This window comes from Gigantopelta aegis, chromosome 10, assembly GCF_016097555.1.
Source record: "Gigantopelta aegis isolate Gae_Host chromosome 10, Gae_host_genome, whole genome shotgun sequence".
Classification (NCBI taxonomy): domain Eukaryota; kingdom Metazoa; phylum Mollusca; class Gastropoda; order Neomphalida; family Peltospiridae; genus Gigantopelta; species Gigantopelta aegis.
The window spans coordinates 56500664-56527687 of NC_054708.1; the positions used below are offsets into that span (position 1 = coordinate 56500664).

The window sequence follows — 27024 nt, forward strand, 5'->3', positions numbered from 1 at the left end:
GATGACATAACTTGTTTAAGCCGATTAGCTAAGACTTGAAATAATTTTTAAATCAACATTCAAAAGACTTATTGGTATAAACTATTTAAGATCTGTTTTATCTCCTTTTTTCTTATAAAAAAAGACTAATTACTCCCTTTTTCATACTTTTTGATAACTGCTCTTCATTTTCAATTGACATTACAACTTTATGAAATAAAGGTTTAAAAACGTCCCAAGATTTAATATAAAATTCCACTGTAAGACCATACACCCCAGGAGATTTATTTTTATTCATTCCATGTAAAGCGTTAGTCAATTCAGCTATCGAAATATCTTTATCACAATTTTGCATTTGTATATCATTTAATTTGTTATTTATTAACTTTAATAACTCAACTTCTTTTTCTATATCTACATTTTCCTGAGTATACCATTTGGAATAAAAATGTTGCGCAAAGTTTAGTATATCTTCTGTTTTTCTAGATAGTCTTAGAAAAAATCAAAGATTCCATAGCATCCAAATTTATTATTTTTACTGACTCACTTCCGTGTCTCCAAGCTTTACGTAATATGAAGCTGGACCATCCCTGAATTGGGATGGTGATACGAAAGTGTGTCTTTTTATCTATTGCCAATAAAGATGTTGTATTTTGTTGGGTGCCCAGCCATGTTGGTATCAGGGGTAATGAAAGGGTCAGATTTTGCTGCCAAGTCTGCTTTGGATTTGTCTCATGCCAGGGTTGGTGTATCTTATACTGATTTGGCAATGTAATTGGGACGGCGAGGTTCCGAACAAGCTTCATGCTATCAAGCCCGTCTTGGGAGAGTGGCAGTCCTCTTATAGACAGTGCAGGAAGGATGAAATAGTCTTGTGTCGTGCCCGCATCGGTCATACTTACTTGACCCATTTATTTATCTTAAAGAAAGATCCTCCACCTCAGTGTGAGTACTGTCAGTGTCTTCTGACTGTGCGACACATTTTGGTGGAGTGTCAGCAACTCGAAAAGATTAACTTTTATTGCTGTTTTCACCCGATACTGAATTTTATTCTAAATTTTAATTATATCTACATGTATTGTATCTGTGATATTTGTATTTGTTGCAGAGTTCTTTACACTGTGTTTTAATTGAACTGTTGAATTTTTATATTGATGTTGATCATCACACTTTTTTTGTTGCCTTTACCATAGTTTGACACCCAATAGCCGATGTATTTTTCGTGCTGGGATGTCGTTAAACATTCATTCATGCATTCATTCATTCATTTAACTGTTGAATTTTTATATTGATGTTGATCATCACATTAGGTTTACATTTACCATAGTTTGACACCCAATAGCCGATGTCTGTTTCGTGTTGGGGTGTCATTAAACATTCATTCATTCATTCATTCTTCAAATTAAGAAAAAAGAAGTATTTCTGTCTGATTCAAAATTCCATTGTACTTTTGATCTTAAAATAGCTCCTTTACACTTAATGTTTTCAATATTTTGTAATTCTTCTTCCAGAATTTTAAATTTTATTATATCATAATCTTGATTGACATATAATCTAGCATATTCACGTTTTAATGCATTTTGAATAAAATAGTATTTTTAACTTTCAGCTTTACGTTTATTGATTGCAAACTATATAGCACATCGTTTTAATTTATATTTTAAATTATCCCACCAAACTAGTGGTTCACTTTGCAGTAACCCCTGCGTGTGCATTAACCTCACCGTGGTGCAGGGGTGAACATTCTTTTAAAGAATGGCCAATAAATGCACAACTCCTTGTATGAGGCACCTTGTTTGCCGTGAGGTGCAACCCGTGAAAATGGATGATGGGATCCTGGTGATTGAGTTGGGGCATACCTGCGGGTTTGACTTCTGGCAATACATCACTTTGGCCCGGAGTTCATATAGACGGGTGGTCAGGGAGGCCCGACCTGATCAATCGTCTGGTCATGCCAAGCTCTAGAGCAAACGACCTTTGTTTTGTTTATATAGCCAAGAACAAACATTGTTTTAATTACCTTTTGTATTTGTTGCTCTTAGGGCGGTGGCTAGGGTCAATCGGGTGATTTATTTTTTATTGCCTGAGTATATCAATCATGTATCCCTGGCATGAATGTCTGCTGGTTATCCGCAGCGTCATGTCCCCTTGTTGGACTCCGTGGTGGGTGGGGGGGGACATGGTTGATGAACATTTGCGCTTATAATTATGGCTACAAACAGCTTTATACCTTCTGATGGGGCCCTTAAACGGGTCCACACCGAGGTTTCGGACTCATTGTCATCAGATGAAGAGTCCATGACTTTGAACGTAAAAAAAATCAAAGGTAATTTCTGGCAAAACCTGGCCAAGGTTCCTTGTCATCGGATCATCGGATGATGGGGCCTTGCGGAAATTATCACCCTTTGCGATTGAAAAGGGTCTGCAAGGGCTAGCTGGAGAGCTTAAGAATATCAAGAAACTGCGGAATGGCTCTTTGTTGGTGGAGTGCGCTACTGAGAGTCATTCGAAAAATCTTCCCCTGCGTGTGCTGTAACCTGACCGTGGTGCAGGGGTGTAACATTCTCTTTGAGAATGGCCAATACAGCACAAATTGAAGTTTAGAGTAAAATTCAGTGTCCGTAAAATTCTGTGATATTTGTATTTGTATTTTTGTACAGTTCTTTACACTGTTTTTGTTTGAACCTTGAATTTTTATATTGATGTTGATCATCACTTTATTTATTTGCATTACCATAGTTTGACACCCAATAGCCGATGTATTTTTCGTGCTGGGGTGTCGTTAAACATCCATTCATTCAATCATTCACTTTGCAGTAAGGGACACTGACATACATCATTAGTAACATTAAGAATTGTTTCACAAAAACATTCATCATACAATAACTCATTATAAAAATCCAAATACCTTGACCTCTCTCAATATGAGACAAATCAAGCTTAAAAAATATAAAAATATGATCGCTAAATGCAGTGTAAGAAATATATGTATTTGTTACAAACTGCAACAAGCTTCTAGAAATTAAAACAAAATCTATTCTAGAATGTTTCATTATATTTTCTACAATTTGTTGACGACTAAATTCTCCCTTGCCTGGGATTCTGTAACGCCAAATATCAACAAGACCATAATTGTTAATAACAGAATGTAAAGCATTGCTAGATTTCAGACAATTTTATTTATTATGTACACCCATATCCAAAGAAGGATCCAAAGTTTCATTAAAGTCACCTGCAATAATATTATTTTTACCCTTTATAAAACTAGCCAGTTGTTCAAAGAAAACAATTCGTTCATCCGTTTTGTATGGTGCATACACATTAAAGCCGCACACCCTAGTTCCATCCAGCGAAAATAAATTATAATTTGGTTAATCTACAAACCTGTAACACACTTAGATCACGTTTTTATCCAATGGAGTGAAAAAGCAGGTTTTATATCGATAAATACCATGGTAATCCCCATGTCCCAATTGCTTGAAATAATTTTGAAAGTTTGTATTCTGATGTCACCGGTAGATGTCGCTCGAAGCACAACAATGCCTACGTCACGACAAATTTCACAGACTTGGGGTGCGTTCGTTTCACCTCTCCTGGACATGTTCCAACTGTTCTGTCCTGGTTGTATCCCCTCTCCAGATATCGTAAGACTTAGCAAAATTATTGGTTTTAAGGGTTTGTAACGTTTTGTATTGAGACACTTACTTGTCTGAACTTTATTGTTACTGAAAATGTTCACGAACTGTGAAGAAAAATCTCACAACTGAACAACAACAAATCGGATGTTGATTGCGCGAACTGTGCACGAGAAAACAAACCGAACCAAAATGATAACGGTCACGTGATATACCAACGTCTGTGACATTGAAATGGAAATATCCCCTCTAAAAATAGATTGGACTTCGCTTGCTTAACGGTTTTTTCTCGACAACACGTCTTGTGAAAAAATACGAAAAATGCATGAATTGAATTGAATGGATGTTTAACGACACCCCAGCACAAATAATACATCGGCTATTGGGTGTCATACAATGGTAAAAATAAAAGGTTAGGTTAAAAACAGTGTATAGAGCTGTGCGGTGGTACATGAAATTTGAAATGTTAAGTCAAAGACAGTGTAAAGAGCTGTACAAAATAATACATATCACATTTGTTATAAAGGTAAAATTCATGTTACAAATCAAATATTACACAAAAGTAAATATAAATTTGGAATAAAATCCAGTTTCTTTTAAAAACTTTAGTACAAGTTCAGGGTGGAATCTAAAGGATTCCACCACATCCCTTGCTTCGAATATATCGTTTCTAGTCTGGATCAGATGATTACACTCCACCAAAATATGGTGCACCGTCAGTGTACACTGACAATGCTCACACCGAGGTGGAGGATCCTTCTTGAGAATAAATGAATGGGTAATGTAAGTATGTCCGATGCGAGCACGACACAAGACTTTCATCCCTTCTGCACCGACTGTAGGAGGACTGCCACTCTGTCAGGACTGGCTTAACAGAATGAAGCTTGTTCGCGACCGCACCGTTCCAATCATCTTGCCAAGTAGAAAAGATATAATTATTTACGTGATGTTTGAGATCACTATAGGGAATACCAGCATTGGCACGTGGCAAAGTCAAAGCAGACTTGGCAGCACAATCTGCCTCTTCATTGCCTCTGATGCCAACATGGCTGGGTACCCAACAAAACACAATATTCTTATTGTTAATAGATAAAAAGACACACTTTCGTATCAGCATCCCAATTAAGGGATGTTCCAGCTTAATATATTGTAAAGACTGGAGACACGAAAGTGAGTCGGTATAGATTATAAATTTAGAGGAGCTAGAGGTTTTGATTTCCTCTAGGGCTTTAATAATTGCCCAAGTTTCGGCACTAAATATAGATGCCAAATCAGGCAATCTCATAGAGATTATTTTGTCTGATGGAAAAACTGTGGCACAAGCCACAGAATTCCCATCCCGTGACCCATCCGTCTAAATAGGGATGTAGTCACAGTATTTCTCTTTTATTTCCATAAAATATTGGTTATAAATAATTGGATCCGTGCGATCTTTCTTCAGATGCACGAGATCCAACACAATTTTAGGTGGTTTTATGCACCAAGGTGGCAAAACAAAATATGAAGGTGTTTCCAAAATGTCTGAAAGATCAATGTTGGAAGCAGATAAAAGCTGCCTAATGCGAAGACCAAATGTGCAGATTGCATTTGGCTTCGCATCAAACAACTTCATAAATCGGTTGTCAAAGATAGCGTTATGAGTGGGGTGTTTTGGCATTGACTTTATCTTGGTAGCATACTGCAGAGACAGCTTTGCACGTCTAGCACCCAAACTAGGTTCGTGTGCATCGACGTACAAACTTTGCACAGGAGATGTTCTGAAAGCACCAAGACAAAGCCTAAGTCCCTGGTTGTGTATTGGATCAAGCATCTGCAAGTACGTCTTGCGTGCCGACCCATACACAATAGAGCCGTAATCTAGTTTAGATCTAATCAAAGATCGATACAGTCGGAGCATAACCTTACGGTCTGCTCCCCACTCTGTGCTGGCAATAACTTTGAGAATATTTAGGGCCTTTAGCCCTTTCTTTTTAACATATTTTAAATGAGGTATGAAAGATAGCTTCCTGTCAAATATAATTCCCAGAAATTTGGTCTCCTCGACCACGGGAATCGGGCTTTTGTCCAGAAACAGCTGAGGGTCTAGGTGGTGACCTCTTTTCTGGCAGAAGTGCATACAGACCGTTTTTGACTTTGAGAATCGAAAGCCATTGTCAGTTGTCCATTGTTGAAGCTTATTCAAACAAAGCTGCAAATGACGCTCAATGATACTCATATTGGACGACCTGTAACAAATTTGAAAATCGTCAACGTATAGTGAGCAATCGACACCAGGTTTTAAACACTGGGCGATGCTGTTAATTTTAATTAAGAATAGGGTAACCGACAGGATGCTACCTTGGGGCACCCCCATGTCTTGTGAGTGGGAATCTGAAAACGTGGATCCCACTCGCACTTTAAAAATTCTATCTTTTAAAAAGTTACAAATAAAATTTGGAAGAAGACCTCTTAGGCCCATGCCATGGAGGTCTTTTAAAATCCCATACTTCCATGTGGTATCGTAGGCCTTTTCCAAATCAAAGAACACTGAAACCAGGTGTTGATTATTGACGAAGGCCTCGCGACAAAACGTTTCAAATCGAACGAGATGATCAACCGTACCTCGACTGGATCTGAACCCACATTGCACGTTAGTAAGCAATTTGTGGGACTCGAGAAACCAGACAAGTCTACGATTGATCATTCGTTCCATAGTTTTGCAGATGCAGCTTGTGAGAGCGATGGGGCGGTAACTGGTAGGGTCAGTAGCATTTCGTGGTTTTACAAACATCAGGATTACCAAAAAGCACTTCAGGTGAATGGAAATGTGTATTCTAAATAATAAAATGTAAGTAAAGTGCAATTTTATTTGTGAAAAATGGGGTTTAATAGCGAAAAACAACGCCGTAATGGTTAACAAATAAACTTAACTAGGGTGTGTCCCTTTAATAAAATTGTAATCAACGTCTTCAATATTAGCATTAATATTCAAAACTCTACCTTCATTATCACAGCTATCAAAAGTAAATGTATATCGACAATCTTTTGATATTAATATTGCCACACCCTTTCTATTATTATTAGGACAATTATTATAAAATAGTTTACCATCCCATAAATGTTTATAACTCTCAATAAAATTATCATCCCAAAAGGTTTCTTGTAGAAAAGTAATATAACTATGCTTACTTTTGATAAGGTCATCAAGGTCAAGGTCACAAGTTAAGTAGGTAAAGGTCACAGAAAGTAGGTCATGGCACTGAACAGGACACTTACTTCTTATTTACCTTTTCATTTTTAGTATATTTAAAGCTGACTCAATAATATCAGAGTTTCGTTTGTTTCCTTAGCCCGATGGCTATTCGTATGGTGAACGATCAGCTAACTCTACTAGAGAAAGCTTTCCTCGACCCTCAGGGATTACCAGACAGACCGACACTGAAGTGAGTTTAAACAGTGTTATTGCTATCATACAAAGTCTTTCTTTTCCAAAAAGCACCTTCACCTCTTACCTTATTATTATTTAGTTTAATGCATACTGAAGTATAAATAGTTTCCTAACACACACTATATTATAATTTCATATTCGTTAGCGGAGTGGGGGAGGGGCGGGGGGGGGGGGGGGAGGGCAGAACAAATACACAAAGTGCCCATTGGTTTAAAAGTTCTGTTCAGAGAAAACTTTTTTAAATGTACAACACTATTTTTACAGTTCCCACCCTCTGCACCCTGGTAATTGTAGTCTAAGTGTAACGTAATATATTGTATTTTATCACCCGGGAATAGGCTGGCATTGATAACTATCAAGGATCCGAAATTTCAGATCATTACCCAAAACAAATCCCCACAAACGACAGCAGACCAACCCGTCTTATATTATTAGTATAAGGTAATAGCACATAGTTGCTCATTTTCAACCTTAGTTTAAATTTAACTTCCTTATTTACCATTTCTTCTTTTTTATATATACCCAGACACGTCATTTTCGCCGAGAACAGCAACGACATATACGCCGGAATTAGCTTCCCGGGTCTGGTGGATATTCTGTTTGAAATAGACAAACACCCGAACACGTCCGCCAGGTGGGAGCAGGCCAAACTTCATTTCTCCGTCATTCTGTACATCATCGATGCAGCGGCTGCCACACCGCGTGACGTCACGAACTTTGTACGAGAATCAACCTGACATGTACATGTCTTTATAATATGTCTTAGTATATACATTTGGAAATTAAATAAGGACAGTCTCAGTTGAATTGGAGCCACAAGGGCGTTTAGTAGTAACTGCCAGTATCAAAGGAGGTTAAACCTCATACTGAGACCCCTGCGTGTGCTGTAACCTCACCGTGGTGCAGGGGTGTAATTTTCTCTTTGAGAATGGCCAATACAGCACAAAATTGAAGTTTTGAGTACAATTGAGTATCCGTAAAATTCTGTGATATTTGTGTTTTTGCACAGTTCTTTACACTGTTTTTGTTTAAGTCTTGAATTTTTATATTGATGTTGATCATCACTTTATTTATTTGCATTACCATAGTTTGACACCCAATAGCCGATGTATTTTTCGTGCTGGGGTGTCGTTAAACATTCATTCATTCATTCATTCATTCATACTGAGAATTCTTATATAGGCCTACCATTTATCTACAGGGTAATTACCGACATGGCATGAATAAGTAACTTATGAGAAGCATACCTTTGTGATTCCAGTTCCATGGTTATTATACAGTTCTATGTATATTTAGTGTTTTTTCTTTTCTCTAGAAGACGTCAGCTGTTGGTGTAACGACAGCATTACATGCTGTCAATCTTCATCAATATCATCTGTATACACAGAACATTAATTTCAATATATTGTAGTCAAGAAACATTCACAATTGCATTGCGAAGTATAAGCCACGTGGTGAAAACTAGATGGTGCTTAATTAATTTCCAGGTGTATATATGTTTAGGCAGTTCCGTTGAAATTGCAATATACATAATCTTAATAGAAATAATCAGAAGAAGATAGAATATTTCATGCATTTGGTTTATCAATGTAAGCGATGGAGTTGGTAAAAATATTAAATGATGTGATATTTTAGGAATAATTAGAGTTTTTACAGCAACAATTCTGTCCATAATTTTAAGTTTTCTCCTTTACCACTATTTCTTAATATTTTTTCCTTTGAAGTATATTTAATTCGGTATTTTACACAATCATTTCTTTCAAGTTAAGCAAGAATATTAAATCTAATAAATAATAATAGAATAGATGTTTAACGACACCCAGCACGAAAAGTCATATGATGTTGGATGCCAAACTAGGGTAAATGCAAAAATAGTGTGATGATAAACATCAATATAAAAATAAAGAACTCTGTAAAAATACAAATATCACAGATATATCAAATTAAAATGTGGAATAAAAGTCAGTATCACATAGAAATTGTAATTGGATGGAAAGTCTAATAAACTGAAGTGTTCATCATCGATTCTAGTTATACTTTGTTGGTTGAAACATCTCTGAAAATATCATGTTTCCTGTCCATATAATTTGAGATTTAAAATTGTTTTAATATGTGGGATTTTTTATAATGGTACTTTGCATATTATTTGTTTATTATTATTATTATTAACCCGGAAAATGGTCCCTGTCAGTGACAATTTGTAAATATCTGCATAGTTTACATAACAGTAATTTACAATTTATAAAAAATAAAGGGCAAAATAATTTCACTTGATAACTAGATATAGATATATATATATATATATATATATATATATATATATATATATATATATATATATATATACTCTTTTCTGTTAGCAAATAAAGACGTTTGGAATGATTGCAAGTTGTTATTACCAAAATAATTATTACATTAGGGCATATTCCGGTTTGTTCTGTTTCGTTACGTAACAATCTATCAGTTTCCTGATACAGTTTAGGTAGTATTCTGGCATTTCCTTGTTGACAATTTCGCTAAATATATGGGGTTTTTTTCAATTTGTTCATGAATCAACCTGCTAATAAGCCAATTACGACGCAGTCTTGTATTTGGTTTATCACATGTCCACTTAAATTGCAAATACGGTTGTGCTATTTTCACACATATGCCTAATAATAGTAGCTACAAACATAATGTGTTCATATGTGATGTAATCACTTTTAATAAAATTTTGTCTTGTGAATTTTCATATTTATTAGTATATACGTAGGATACAATTCCATATTATTCTCTCTTGTATTTTAGAAGAAATAAATATTCCTTATTTAGCGTTTTATGCAATATCAATGTACGTATTGTAGACCCTTTTATTTTTTTATAAGAAACAAATATTCATCTTGTACGTGTTTCTTTTTTTTTCGCTTGGTGATGACGGTTGTGGTGTTGGTGATAGTGGTGCATATAACCCGTGCTTTGCATCGCATGGGAAAGTTTAGGTGGAGTGTGATGGGCTTACGCTGGTCTTTCCCCCAAAATACGACTGCTGTGTAGACTGCCAACCTTCATGTTGCCGAGAGTATATACTCGGCCACCTTGTAGAAAACAACTTTTATGTTATGTGACAAAGATGGTGACGCCCACTGAGGTTGTATTTATAGAATTCATGTTTGCACGCAATAGTTAGAACGATGTGTTTTACGGTGTGGAACTTGAACCCAAATATAACCTTGCGAACTGCGGTTGCAGGTAGTACAATAAATATCGACAGTGCAGATAAGTGATCAGAACGGTCGTGGAAACTGTTAACAAGACCTTGCGTATTATATTATAGGTAATTCAATTTTAGCAGTCGACCTTTCTTTCTTACGTACATTGCGAAGAAAACAGTGGCAATAATTGTCGCAGACCCCAGTTTCAAATTTGGTTAATCTACGAACTTGTAACACATTTAGATCAAGTTTCAATAGAGTGTGACGTTGTAACGGGGAAATTATCCTTTAAAATATCCTTGAGATCGTCTCCATAACCGTGCGTTTTTCAAAATGTGAAAAATGCATTTCGTGGTATTATAAACACCAGAATGACCTGGAACACTTCGAAATGGATAATCCAATCAAAACAATCTAGGTAATATAAATCTATCTGATTTCAATGATCAAAAACGGCTCTAACAGTGAAAAATACGCAGCACTGTCTTCGTCCCCTGTGTGTGCTGTAACCTCACCGTGGTGCAGGGGTGTAACATTCTCTTTGAGAATGGCCAATACAGCACAAAATTGAAGTTTTGAGTAGAATTCAGTATCCGTAAAATTCTGTGATATTTGTGTTTTTGCACAGTTCTTTACACTGTTTTTGTTTAAGTCTTATTTTTATATTGATGTTCATCATCACTTTATTTATTTGCATTACCATAGTTTGACACCCACTAGCCGATGTATTTTTCGTGCTGGGGTGTCGTTAAACATACATTCATTCATTCATTCATTCGTCCCTTCGTACAACAAGCGACTATGCAACGACGGAACGACTTCATCTAATAGTAGTTTTAGTAAACTGCCATCACACTTTGACTGATTCCTGAAGTGATCATTCGGTTTAATATGTAGCATATATAACAATATATATATACACAATATATAATATATATAATATAATATATATATATATATATATAACAAAATTGCATTTAAAAAAATAAAAAAAACTACTACCAACAGTTCAGTTAATTAATAATAACATGTTTCGGCATATTGCCTTTTTCAAATTAACAATAAGATGACGTAACGTCATCCTGACGTCATTCTCATCATGACGTCATTGAGACAAACAGATTATTTTTTATTTATTATACAGTCTCATTTCCATTATTGTAATATTGTTTTATCAATTTGTTCAGGATCTGCGTAGATACAACAGTAGTCTAAAAACAGCAGGTTAATACATTGAAAAGTAGCCGTCAAAACAGACATTAGACCACTAACTGAACATATTGAAATTTTAAAGAACAATGTCACATTTTAAATAGAAAAAGGTAATAATAAGTGTATAAATGCATTTTATAGCAATTTTGTTACATTACTATAAAGACAAGATTATTTAATTAATTATGGAACATGGAAACACAAAGTAATGTCACTGTACTGCATTGGATATTTATAACGTTACTGAATGCCTAAGATGTGTTAAAATGAAATATAACGTTATCATTAAGTCCATGTGGCGTTTTGGTTCTCAGTTCGTGTATCCAAAAAGTTTCTCTAACTAGTCGATGATGTTCATCATTGCTAAATACTTGTTCAATAGGCATAAAAAAGAGTTAGATATGGAATGATAATTCGTATTAAAGTGGGTATTAACCAACGTAGATTTGCTAGGATATAAATTGATGTCGCTACGATGTCCATTCATACGTAAAGACAGCTTACCCCCTTGTTTGTCTACATATTGCATACTACATTTTGTGCAGGTGATAAGATAAATCACGTTTGAAGAACAGCATGTCATAGTATGTTTTATGGGATAAACGCGTCCAGTTTGACTGCTTTCAAAGTGCGTTTTTTTCTTCAAGGAATTTGTCATTTTTACATTTACTTTCACCTCATTTTAATGCAGATCGCTTTTTATTATCATCATTAGATTGTAGTTTAGAATGAACAAGCATGTCTTTAAGATTATGTGGTCTTTTAAAAGCAACAATTGGTTTACTTTGTGCTAGTATGTTGAGTTTACTTGACTGTTCGAGAATTCCCCAATATCTGTGTAATATATGGCCAATATTTGGTAGGCATGGGTTGTATGTTACGACAAAAGGTATCATTGTTTCTTGTTCAGACGTAAATGCAGGAGATTCGATATGTTTTTCTTTGGGTCCAATTAATGTTTTTTCTATAGCATTATTTACAATGGCAGGAGGGTAAAGTCTATTCAAGAAGTGTTTTTTCAAACTATTTAATTCAGTTTGTAACGTGTCACTGTTTGAAATGATTCTGGTGTACCTTTTAGCTTGACTGAAAGGAATTCCTTTTTTACATGCCTTGGGGTGAGCTGGTTTGAAATGTAAATATTGGTGTGTGTTTGTTACTTTTGTGTGAACAGTTGATGAAAAAGACCCACTATCTGTTTTAATGACATCGACATCTAAAAATGTAACTTTATTCCTTGAATATGTGTATGTAAATTGAATGGTAGGGTGCTGTTGATTGGCAGATTCAATGAATTTATTAAGATCTTGTTCAGAATGGTCCCAAATAAAAAATATGTCATCTATATATCTAAGCCAAAGTAGCGGCGATCTAACACATTTGCTCAGCAGAACTTTTTCAAAACAACCCATAAATAAATTAGCATAACTAGAGGCCATTCTTGTACCCATTGCAGTGCCTTGTATTTGGATAAAGTTTTCACCATTAAATTGAAAATTATTTGATTCTAATATTGTTGCAACTAGTTTACTAATGGTTTTAATGGGTATGTTGGAGTTGTAATTATCACCAGTTAGAGTTCTTTCTATTGCTTCAATCCCTTCGTTGTGAGGAATGTTTGTATATAAAGATGAAACGTCCATAGTTACGAGGAATGATTCTTTGGATACATTTGGTAGATTACGCAATTTTGTAAGAAAGTCCGATGTGTCACGTACATATGAGTCTAATTTTTCGAAGTGTGGCTTCAGAATGTCATCTATGAGACAAGAAATACGTGTTGTTGGTGAATTACATCCGGATATGATTGGGCGTCCTGGATATCCCAGAGGGAGGTCTTTATTAACAGTTTTGTGTACTTTAGGTAAAATATAGAACTGTGGAGTCTGACGTTCCTCGTGTTTTAAACATTTAAATACATCCTCTGTAATTTCTTGATTATTGCGCATTTGATGTATTATTTTGCTAACAGTTTTTATATGAGCCTCAGTTAAGTCTGTTTCTGTTTTTTTGTAAAATCGTTTGTCTGATAGCTGTCTCTTGACTTCTGCAATATAACTGTCTTTGTTCATAATTACAATGGTAGAACTTTTGTCGGCTTGTTTTTTTTATGACTATCGAGTCATTCATTATTAATTTCCTTAGAGCCTTCCTTTCACTTTTTGCCCCTGCGCGTGCTGTAACCTCACCGTGGTGCAGGGGTGTAACATTCTCTTTGAGAATGGCCAATACAGCACAAATTGAAGTTTAGAGTAAAATTCAGTATCCGTAAAATTCTGTGATATTTGTGTTTGTATTTTTGCAGTTCTTTACACTGTTTTTGTTTAAATCTTGAATTTTTATATTGATGTTGATCATCACTTTATTTATTTGCATTACCATAGTTTGACACCCAATAGCCGATGTATTTTTCTTGCTGGGGTGTCGTTAAACATTCATTCATTCATTCATTCATTCACTTTTTGATATATTTCCAAAATGTTTCTTTTTGTTATTTTCTTTCAATATGCTTTGTGTTATAATGTGTATGAAGATGTCAAGACATTGATCTCTTGTATGTATGTATGTATGTATGTATGTATGTATGTATGTATACATACATACATACATACATACATACATACATACATACATACATGTACATGGGTTACATCATAAAGACATACATACCGTCAAATAAAGGTCCTGAAAATAGTACATACAAATATGTAATATACATACATACATACAATGCAAATGTTATACATCTCACAACTTTACAAAATACACATCGTCAATACATTATAGATATAATATACGGTATCAGAATAAACATGTATATACATCCAATGCATAACCCACTGATTCAATACAAAAATACACAATACACAAAATACAAGCGCTGGCACACGATACACTATACATAAATAGTACACACAAATGCAATACGTAATCCTACACAAAATATATAATGGTGCAATAATTATTGTCTTTACAGTACATAATTAATATACTTTTAATACACAATTTATATCTATCCATAGTTAATACAGATTATGATTTTTATTTATCAATAGTTAAATACAGATGATTTTATATCTATCAATAGCTACACATGCAATAATTACACAAATTCATGTTAGTCAAACCTGTGTAACCGTACGCAGAAAAGATGAAAAAATAATCAAGAAATAGTTGAGAATTATGTCGTGTGTTGATGGCTTGCACACACGGACAGCCGTGACCAATGTCACATGACACAGAATAAAATATCATTGGCTAAACTCCAATGCCGGAAAGAAAGGTTAGGGCGTTGTCTAATAGGGTATTCTCTACGCGAATATCCTAAAAACAAACGAAATAACCCATTAATAAAATATTATAAAATAAGTAGCAAATAAAATAAAACATATATACATACAGTGTTATATATTTTTACCCCGTTACACATACATACATACATACATACATACATACATACATACATACATACATACATACATACATACATACATACATACATACATACATACATACATATAATATAATATACGATGCAATGCATAATACACACAAACGCAATACATAATACACGATACAATACATAATACACACAAATGCAATACGTAATACACACAATGCAATACATAATACACACAAATGCTACACACAAACACAATGCTATGCAATGCAATGCAATACATAATATATAATATAATATAGTATCTAATATCTATCTAATATCTAATATATAAATAAATATATATACCGGTAATATATATTTAATATATATACAGACAAACTTGTTTATCTCGATCTCTGTAAACTCTAGTACCCAACATATCTCGAGGTCCTGTGCCGGTCCCGGCAATTTTTCTATGAAATGTTACGAAATTAAACACTGTTATCTCGAGCATGCTAATCTCTATTACGAGGCTTACCAATTGCCAGTTAAGCATGTGAGACCGCGACCGATAATGACAACATTAATGACATAATAATTTGTGCAAAAACTTTAACAACTAATAACGACGACGACGACGACAATGATGCTACTGATAATAATGACACAATTGCCGAACCCAAACGACCTACTACGGCGGAGACTTTTTAATAATGCTCTTGATGTTGTGAGAAACTGGATCGAAACAACAAAAACTGACCACCTACTAGCAGGTTTAGCCCAGATCACAAGTCATGTTATGATAGAGGACTTTAAAGCCACAGTTGCAAAGCAATCAAAGGCCACGTCGAGAAGTGGTTGGTTTGTATTAGTGTTCGCCTGTATATTGACATATTTTGTTATACTTAGTAACAATGTCAGCATGAAGAAATTCACACACATAAAAAAGGGAAATGTTAAAATACAAAAAAACACTATACTGTTTAGTGTATTTAAGTTTGCAAACATAAATTTCTGTTTGGGATAATTTTCATCAGGAAACTGTTATGTTTATCTAGAGCTACCGAAATCTCGAGCATATTGGTCCTGTCCCTTCAGGTAGTACTAGACCAAATAACTTCCGGCTGGGTCAAAGTTGGAGGTGCACCGAACTTTTGATAGAGAAGTGAACACCACAAGTCCTGTGATTGGTTATAAATGTGAGTGTGTTGGTTGTAAAAAATAATAGTTTTATCTGGGTTAAAAAAAAATGCAATTTTATTTCATCTAGTACCAATGTGTCAAGTAGCCTTGTGCTTGAAACATGTATGGGGTACCTGTAAAAAAAAGTACTCGAATTTTGTGCGGAACTAGGGTAGTCATAGACGCTACCCGTTATCTCAGAAACGAGCAGCTTGACCCCCATTTTTTTCTGATTCACTTTAAGTGTGAGGGGTGGTAGTATTTATATCCGTGGCGTTTATGTCGGTTGATACGTTGCAGGTAGGAGTTTTAGCCACATATGTTACTATTGTCGTCTATGGGATTTGATTTGGTAGTATACACCCTTCAACACAGATATAACGACGTTTGACTGATATATATATATATATCTCCCCGCCCCACCCCCCGCAGGATCGCCATACATGGCCGGTCTCCCATTGTTCAATTAGGCCGCTCATACGAAACCGGGCACAGTTATGTCTCCTCCCTTTTACTGGCCCATGCAGGTTGGCTATAAGATCATTCGGCATTACTACCGATTGGAACTTCAGGGCATGGACTCTTGCGTCCATTGAAGCATATTAACTGGTTCATGCCCGGCCTACATATAGGTAACAGGGTTCCATCAAAACCGACGCAGTTTTCCCAGTGGAGACCCTGCAGCATGCACATCATCTGCATACTGGTGAAGGTATGGATGTCTCATCCATAGGTGATGGAGACATTTGGTAATTTTGACATATAATCTTAGAGAGGAATCGGGTGCATGTGCAGGGGGAGAGTATTGGAGGTCGAAACCCTTACTTGCCCAAGCTTAAAAAAAATTGAAATGTATTTTTGGGGGAGCATGGCCCCATATAAACTTCGCTTAACACAGTCTATAACCCCAACCCCGCTGAAATCCCTGCACACGCGCCTTGGAAACCCGCTACATTTTTTTTTTTAGCAAGGGATTGTTTATATGTACCATCCCACAGACAGGATATCACATACCATGGTCTTTTTGTATACCCGCCGATGGGGATCGATCCTAGACTGACCGCGCAAAAACCCACCTTTTTAGGTCTAAGTAATGAATAAAAATAACATATTGTCTTGAAAAATGTTACGTAAATCGAACACAGTACCCTCTTCCTCTACCCCTAGAGCTTTACGTAATTTGTAACACCCCCTTACATGTAACGCGTATGCCAACAGCTGGCCACTGTCAAAATTTCAAGGCAAATCCCCCACTCGCCGACCCCTGGAAAGGCGTTGTACCATACCTCTATCGATATAAATATGTTTTGGAGATATGAGACGACCCCTCAATCAAGACAGTTAAATTTGTTCAAAAATTGCGAAATCTCACGTGATCTCTTTTTGGGGAATTCTATACTTGTGATAAGCCAATGAAAACCGAGATCGGTACGACCCCGTCAAAAGTGTTCCACTTTCAAAATCATGGCTTTGTTTTTGACCTGGATAAGCCAGCGTAGTGAAACCAATGCGGAATGCGGCGTCATATATGCACCAAACGTAACTGGATTTTCTGTTCTATATTCTTAAATAATAAAAATATTTCAGGGAATGTAGTTTTAAAAGTATTGTACTGGACGACAAGAGGGGTTTCCCCGAACAGTTTGTGGATAAATATAGAATGGTCATATCCTAGTTTCTTTGTCAGTTGTCTGCAAAGAATTATGGAAAAAACTTAGTGTGTTGAATGTGTACGCATAAAACAGTCACTACTTAATACGTTTGGCACACTCTCAAGAATGCTCCTTAAATTAATCCAATCCAATCCAATATGTTTTAACATGCTCATATACCACTAGAGTTTCGAGCATGACTGTCCCGGGGCCCGTCTCTGGATAGCCAGAGGCTCGACCCGGGACAGACTTAAAATAAATACTTGTTTTCAATTAGTAAATGGAATTATTTGGTTGTAATTTTTATATGCATATAGCCGAAGGTATAAAGGTTAAATTTCAAAGCAGAAATTAATAAATATTTTGGCGGGAACTTTAATTTCAGTGTTTTGTATCTGTAATGAACCGAAATTGTAAGAAATGAAACCCGCTAAACTAACATTATAAATTAAAAAAACAGTTCGTACTACAATGATATATTTATCACACAGAGATATTAAGTTACTTGATTCCAGCTGTTACAATTACTATTATCCTGTTCAATTATTTAGACCCAAAGTTTTTTGCAAATGTTACGTTTATTTCCTATTCGATATTTGTTTTCTTTGCATTTACATGAAAACAAACCCAAACCCCGACAGGTTTTATATACAAATCATCATATAAAATGCACGAAGTTGACTTAATTCCACTTTTTAAAAATCTCTGTGTCGTTTGAATGCACGTTATTTCTCCTATAAATAACTAAGGTCATTTGCATATCAAAAGCATCATTCTATAGTGCGTTTCAAATTAATGTTCGGTTCTATCGTCCTATCCGCACAAATCGTAGTATGACCTATATTTAAGAAAATATCTGTAAACATGAAGCAGGCGCGGATTCAGGTGGGGAGTTCAAGTGACAAACCCTCAGTTTGAAAAAAAATATGTATCAAATATTATAATTATATTCTGGAATACACAAGCGCGCGCGCTGAAGGGAGAAACAGACAGACAGAGAGAGAGAGAGAGAGAGAGAGAGAGAGAGAGAGAGAGAGAGAGAGAGAGAGAGAGAGAGAGAGAGAGAGACGTCATTTATGTAACGACGCACTCAACATATTTTAATCTATGGTTATAGGGAGAGAGAGAGAGAAGAATATGGTATGCATGCGATTGGTGGAGGTGTGACCCTCTGCACAACCCCAACCCCACTTAAGGCTTCTTTTGTATATGGAGCGGGACGTAGCTCAGAGGTAAAGCGTTCGCTCATGGTAGGTCGACTGATCGGGTTGTGTCTAGTTCCAGCCTGTGCACCACAACTGATGTATAAAGGCTGTGGTATGTGCTATCCTGTCTATGGGATGGTGCATATAAAACGTCCCTTATTGCTTATCAAAATTGCTTATCGGAAACAGTGGCCCATGTGGCGGTAGCGAGTTTCTTTCTCACTGTCATAATGCTCCTTAACCGTTTTGTCTGACGCCACATAAACGTATATCAAATGCGTTGAGTGTGTCGTTAAATAAACATTTCTCTCGTATGTATGTGTAGTCTATATGCATTTCTAGTCGATTAGTTTATAGGTTGTTAGGTTGTTTGATAGTGAATGATATGGAAATAAATAGTTTTTGGTGTTAAAGAGTTCATGCATACATTAAAGTAATACCCCTGATGGGTATGGAGAAATAACTTAATCAGTCGACGAACTCATTTCTTCATCACTATCTTCGTTAAGGGGGACTATCACAGGGGGTATTTTATTTCTTATAAAACTATTTTGTTTTCTAAAATCTTCTTCGATCTTTATTACATGTTTAACAGCGTCAGAGAAGTGTGTAGGTGTGACAGAGTTCAATGCATGTGCAAGTTCTCTCCGCACCGTGGTCATTTTACCATCATTATGACGAGCTATGTGCCCTTTGACTTGACTCCAGATCAGTTCTATCGGATTGAGTTCAGAATGTCTTGGCGGCAGTCTTAGACACAAGTGCCCATGGCGTTCAGCAATACCATCAGTAACAAATTGCTTTGCACATTTGTTACTTTTCACAAGTTCATAAAGAACTGGCTTTGTCATGTTACTCTCAAAAGGTATATTTTTGTTTCGTAGCCACGACTGAATTTCTTCCTTTTTAGCGTTTAGTGCAGGACATCGTGTAATCTCAGTTAATTTGTTGTGGTAGCTTGCGTTATCCATGACGATAACAGAAGGTTCTGGTAGAGAAGGCATAAGTTGTTCTTCAAACCATTTGATGAAATTGTCATGATTCATCTCACCATGATAGTCTCCGTCTGTTTTTTTAGCCTCAAAGATCAATTCACAGCCATCTATCAATCCATATTTATCACAGCCAGCATGACAAATAAAAAGTCTTTTTCCCTTCCCAGTCACCGAACAAAGTTTAGGAACTCGATCAGCAGCGTCTGATTTCGGCAGGTGATTGGCAGTACTTGTGCCCGGGTGGATATCTGTCCAGTGGTGGGATGTTGTGTGGTTGACATTCACCCAGGTCTCATCTTGATACGCTATTAAATACCCCTGTTCTCGTAAACTGGATATTTCTTGGAGATAGGACAGTCTCCTGTGTGATATATTGGCGTCCTCGAAAATCACTTTTCCGGTTGTAGACACATGTTGGTATTTAAAATCGAGGTCATGGAGTGTTCTTCGTAAAGTTGATATGGATATGTTGATTCGACATTCCTCCCTTAAAGCCACGTTAATCTTATGTAATGTAGGTAATTCGCCCTCTCTATAAAATCTGTATACTTGTCGTCTAAAAACATCTTTATCAAATAAATCGATGAGTTTTCGGTCGCGTTTTTAAACAGTGATTTCTGTGCTTGGATTCGTAGAGCTTAGATTTTTCACAGTTCTTTTTACTGTTGAAACCGAAACTTTAAGTGCAGCGGCAACTCGATCGACAATTCGATAAGAAGCATACCTAGGTCTACCGCGCTGATATTCATCTTCAAAATAATGGAAAACGTTCTTAATACACAATTTTACATCAACTGAAGTGTTTTTCGATTTACCCATATTTTTCCTCAAATAACAATAACAAGAATGTCGACTACTACATTTTCAATGAATTTATATACCCTACCTAACTTGTATTTTACGTGGTTTACACATTGCTACAATAGCACGTGCAGTCATAGATCGAAATAATGATGTTATTGACCAAGCAATGCTATCGTATTTTGAACATTCAGGGCTGTGTCTGCGGGATGAAAAAGTGGTTGAACCCATACGAGTCCGAACAATAGCCCTTTGGTTTTTCGCATTACAAATGTAACACCCCACCCCCAAACCCCAGCCCCTAGCACCACCCTAAATACTATATATATATATATATATATATATATATATATATATATATATATATATATATATATATATATATATACGTATGAGTTCCCAATTTAGAGGCAAATTAAATAACATTTTTATTATTATTTGATGTTGGTGGCCTTTGACATTTTATCCCCCCCCCCACCCCCGGTCTTCTGGGTCCGGCCCTGCATTAAATTTATTTATAAATTTGGAAAGCACATTCCTGCGGTGTGTGAGGTGATTTGTGTTTATTACTGTGCTACACCTCAGTTGTGTTTACATTAGCTAAATTTATTAAATATAATGCAACTACAAGAAAGGGTTACATGTTCTGTTTGTTTACATTTATGTTTAACGGAAAGATTAGACAATGCTGTTACACACTGCAAAACAATAATAACCTTGATTTAGTGAAACAAGCTATAATGGCCTTCACGTAGCCTCAGATCCCAATGTTTTGATATGCAAATGACCGTAGTTATTTATAGGAGAAATAACGTGCATTCACACGACACAGAGATTTTTAAAAAGTGGAATTAAGTCAACTTCGTGCATTTTATATGATGATTTGTATATAAAACCTGTCGGGGTTTGGGTTTGTTTTCATGTAAATGCAAAGAAAACAAATATCGAATAGGAAATAAACGTAACATTTGCAAAAAACTTTGGGTCTAAATAATTGAACAGGATAATAGTAAAACAACCCTTCCCAACGTTGCTGCAAACTAGCTTAAATTACCCTCACACATATTCTGCCATACTTACAGCGAAATGCCCCTAGACGAAAGACAAACTACCTTTACAAAACACCCCGGTATATACTCTTCACAAAAGGTAGGGGAACTTATAATTGCCAAAATTGTAAGGTATATTAGCTGTGGGGAATGGTTATATGATAATAGTGAATTAATTGGGCAAACATTACAACCGGTAGTTCAGTATTACAGTAGGTTTTATGACCACCAAAGATCTTGAAGGACGATTGGGGTCAGAAGTGAAATTTGAAAGTTTACGGTTTTTTATCAGTAAATCGCAAATTCAAACAATAAAAATGACTAAAAGCAAAACAATAACAATTGTATGATCAACAGAATGAAAACAGATTGACAGAAATAATGTTCCACAGTGATTTATGGACCTTCCTGGAAATTGTCAAAATCGAGAATGACACCACACGCACGTGTAAGGGGCAACTGCGTGATGCACGTTCAAACTGTTGAATGTGTTTCGGTGTGTTCATAAACACGTTTTGACCACAGACATATTAGTAAAGAATGTTCGGTCTAAGTTGATATTAACATTAATATTTCAGGTTCCCCTTCTTTTTTCGAAGAGTATAGTGTATGGTGTACACACATTTTAAAATCAATGTCTCCACAATTCTAAAACACTATACAAATTAAACCCTGAGATGTGTATGCTATTTTCTGGAGTAAAATAAAAAGGTGAGATTCTCAAGGGGGGGGGGGGGGGCAATTGCCCCCTCCCTGCCCCCCTCCCCACACCCGGAGGGTACGGCCTTGATATATTGATATATTACGTATTTTAGGGGTTTTTGTTCGTGTTCACGCTGTGAATCTATACAAGTATTAAAGGGACATTCCTGAGTTTGCTGCATTGTAAGATGTTTCCGAATAATAAAATATTTCTACGATTAAACTTACATATTAAATATATTTTCTTGTTGAGAATATTAGTGTCTGTATATTCAATGTGTTTCTGGTCGTCTTAATATTTGTAAGAAGCCCAAACTGGATTTTGTCTTCAAATAATTTCGTACGTACGAAAAAATAATATTTTAGGAAATATGATGAAATTTAACCTAGTACAAATATTAGAACGACCAGAAACACGTTTAATATACAGCCACTAATATTTTATGTAGAAAAAATATATTTGATAATTAATTACAATCGTTGAAACGTTTCTGTTAGTCAGTAACATCTTAAGAAGTGCAGCAAACTCAGGAATGTCCCTTTAAACATATATATATATATATATATATATATATATATATATATATATATATATATATATATATATATATATATATATATATATATATATACGCTGTGAATCTATACAAGTATTAAACATATATATATATATAGGTGTGAAATTGCAAGGTGTCAGATAACCATCTGTTATCACATGCAGTCTGGTAATCCATTCAAACTTCGTACCGCGTGCAGGTTACCTCGCTGGACTATTAGTGGCTGGTACCCGCGTACAGTCGCGTACACTTCAAGCTGTTAACGGTATCTCGCCAGGCCTTGGAAATACTCTCGCATTACCCGACCACCTCAAGGATAATAAAATGGCCACTAAACAGTCGTCTGGGATGAGGAAGGTTTTAATTGTTTCACTTGTTGCCATAGTGATTGGGTTTGTTGTGGGAATTCTTATTGGAAGATTCGCAACGTGCCCTTCTGTTGATTCGAGAAATGGTGTGTTTCTGCCGGGAATATCCGATCGTCTTATAACGGACGGCGACCCTGCGATCTCAGACGTGTTGATTAACGAAGTTAAAAACACCAACATAGAACAATATCTTAGGTAAGTCATGATACGTGAGATCGTATCGTTTTCCCACACTAGTGTGGCATGTGCCGTCCTGTTGTAAGAATTGTTATTTTGTTTGTTTTTTGGGAGTTTTTTTAAACCAGTGTTTCTGTTTTAGGACCATTAGCGTAATCACCTACCACCCATTATATTTGTCGCCACACTGCACGACTCGTAGGCAGTACCGTGTTTCTTCTTTTAAACTACATGTCAAAATTACCTAATGTTTGACATCCAACAGCCGATGATTAATAAATTAATATGCTCTGGTCGCGTCGTTAAAACAAATTTAACTTTAACTTTTTTCTACGACCAACCGGACGCTTGATCTGTTATGGCGTTTGTTTTATCCTTCATCACCGGCCTCGGTGGTGTTGTGGTTAAGCCGTCGGACATAAGGTTGGTAGGTACCGGGTTCGCAACCCGGTACCGGCTCCCACCTAGAGCGAGTTTTAACTATTCAATGCTTGAAATGTATTGGATATAAGCACGAAAATAAGTTGAAATGAAATGCACATTTATTTTTAAAACAACAAAGGGTTATTTATGACGCTAGATTATTTTAATTGCCTCAAACAAAATATCGAGATCAGACGATAATGAATTAAATTTCATGTATATATGTTTGATCTTCATTTAAAATTTCACTAATATAAATTATTTAATAGTATTGTTTGTTTAATGTCCTTAAAATGACAGATCATATTGTTTTAAACACTACAGCGTATTTGTCCTCTATTAGAGCCGGGTATGTTTTTGTTTGGTTTTTAAATTGAAATCAGACGTTGTATAGATGTCTTATTGTTTAGATTATTCATTTCCGTGTTACCGAAGAGTGTCTGATCATCTTGATTCTTCTAATGCCACGAATCGCATTTTTCATATTTTAAAAAACGCACGTACCTCTGAGAAATAACGGTTACGGAGTCGAGGTCTTGTCTATTTTAATAAAGGATAATATCCCCATTGTATCGTCACAGACTCTTGTTTAAATCTATTATAACTTGATCCAAAATGTGTTATAGATTTATAGATTAACCAAGGTGACATATGTAAACAAAACTTTTATTAGGAAAAAGAAAACGCTTGACAGGATGCTAATCAAGTCCAGTGTATTATCTATTCTAGTATATTAAAATCCACCAGAAACGCGTTGCCATACTAATGCTACGTTTTTCGTTGATGCCAGAACCATCAAGATGAAATTACACTGCTGACACTGGAACTTGATGCTGAATATACATAAAGAGCTAACAGACATCATTTACTAACCGCGAAAAGTAACGTCAACATGGACAGGGTTATATGTAAATGTCACACACGCGAATAAGAGAAACATAATAGAATGTCAGTAGCGGATATGGCTGCCGTGTGAGTTCAGGACAACAATGTATGAACTTGCTATGTAAAGAGGCCTAACACATTCATTCATTCATTTATAGGGGGCGAGATGTAGCTCAGTGGTAAAGCGCTCGCTTGTTTCGCGGTCGGTTTTTGATCTATCCCAGTCAGTTGGCCCATTGCGCTATGTCTTGCTCCAGCCAGTGCAGACTGGTATATCAAAGGCCGTGGTATGTGCTATCCTGTATATTGGATGGTGCATATAAAAGATCCCTTGCTGCTAACCGAAAAGAGTAGCCCGTGAAGTGGCGACAGCGGGGTTCCTCCCTCAATATCTGTGTAGTTCTTAACCATATGCCCGACGTCATATAACCGTAAATAAAATGTGTTGAGTGTGTCGTTAAATAAACCATTTCCTTCCTTCATTCATTCATTTATACTTAATTTATACTCTTCAAAAAACAAGCCTGACATTGATTTTCAAAGTTTAACAATAATAAAAAAAACCAACAAAAAAACCCCGGTAGACATCATACAAGCAACAGTTGTGAAGCACATACATGAAAAACAGCCAGATGTGCCGACCAAATGGGATTTATCCTAGATTGATCGGGTGAACGATTTACTGGGCTAGTCCTGCCCTTAAGGCAACACAGCACCATTTGTTGTGTAGCAGCTTAATATAGTCCGGTTCAGGAAGTAGTTCTTCACAAAATTCAGATATGCCTTTTGAGGTCTTTTTTTTTTTTGATGATGATGATCAGAAGTAGGCCGTCTTCTGTCGTGTTTAAATAACTCATTGGTTTGAAGTGCCTTGTTATATTTAGTACTAACTGATAACAACTGTGCAAGTGGCTGGGGGTAGAGGGGCATGGATCCATTGCATCCCTGCCCCAGGTGACGCCACTTTCACCAAAGACAGGCCAACACATACCAAGAAATCTGATATACCACTGTTTGGGGCAGGTAAATCCCAATCCAAGATTGGGTCCACCAAGGCGGTTCGATCCTACAGTGAAAGCACCTCAGACGAGCGCTGTACCGACTGAGCTAGATCCTGCACATTGATGTCGAGGTATCTGCGTTCGTTAGCTGCAAAAGCTAGTGTAATATAAGTTTGCAAGTTATAGTCAGAGGGCCACATTGAGCTGTCGGTTCAGAAAATATAAGATACAAAAGTATATCTTTCCGGATACTCTTTTTTTTTCTTTTTTTTTTTTTTATTGGCTCTGGCCCCCTGATTATTGTAATGAATAGCGACTGGCAACTTGCGGAAAATTCTAGGTGTGCTAGTTTTCACGTGAATAGTACATAAACGTACATATTTTAGTGTTCTTTCTGTTTAATATTCTGACAATATCGCCCGAAAGTAGATATCTTTGAAAATGGTTCAAGGGGAAACACATCTGCCTCACCGTCTGCAAGAGAGGGACACGCCTCCCAAACCCAACCTCTCCGCCTTTTATCCTACATGAAAGCGTTCGTCAAGGTCGTAAAGCAAAGTTTCTAGGGGCGTTGGGGATATGCTAGCCCGTAAAATTTTGAAAACTAGATTTCCTAAAATGCAATTTCCTGCACTCTATATTCATTTCATTTCAAATTATTTTCGTGTTTATATCTAATTAAGATTCAAGCACGCTGTCTTGGTGTATTATACAAATAAAATTAATCTAGACACAGCCCCCCCCCCCCCCCCCAAACACACACACCCACCCACCAGCTCCACCGTGCCTGTTAAGTATATCATTGGAAACACAAACTCGCAAATGTCTCGCTTGACTGTACACCGATGCACGTGTTTTGTTTCGGTTTCACTTTTATTTCGAATATATCATCGCATATGATGCGTTTCTAGTGAATGACAGTATATAATTCTATATCGTCATGTTGTAAAACCTATGCTCCTTTTGTGAGCTCACTTACTTCTTAAACAAATATTGATTCAGCGAAGAGGTCAGATGTTTTGTTATGTGATGCGGGTAAGAGATAGAACTAACAACAAACACACGAAACAAGACGGTCCGCGAAAACCATCAGACCTGTTAACAGGGAGAGTAAACATGATATATAACTCACCAAGTAAACACATTCCACTGTGGAGTTTCTTACGATAGTGCGTGCTGGAGTTCGTGTCACTGTAACAAT

General features: G+C 36.2%; 2 protein-coding genes across 2 annotated transcripts in view; both read left to right on the top strand.

Moving 5' to 3' along the window:
• The window catches only part of LOC121383708 (N-acetylated-alpha-linked acidic dipeptidase 2-like), a 42482-nt gene extending 34564 nt beyond the window's left edge, over positions 1-7918 (top strand). The window contains exons 15-16 of the mRNA XM_041513803.1: positions 6944-7036; positions 7568-7918. Of these exons, the coding sequence (XP_041369737.1) occupies positions 6944-7036; positions 7568-7778 (304 nt within the window). The 3' untranslated portion in view covers positions 7779-7918. The remainder of the gene's footprint in view (positions 1-6943; positions 7037-7567) is intronic.
• A 15301-nt stretch (positions 7919-23219) lies between these two features.
• LOC121384191 (putative N-acetylated-alpha-linked acidic dipeptidase) overlaps positions 23220-27024 on the top strand; it is a 36678-nt gene continuing 32873 nt past the window's right edge. The window contains exon 1 of the mRNA XM_041514462.1: positions 23220-23532. Coding sequence (XP_041370396.1) covers positions 23294-23532 — 239 coding nt within the window. The 5' untranslated portion in view covers positions 23220-23293. The remainder of the gene's footprint in view (positions 23533-27024) is intronic.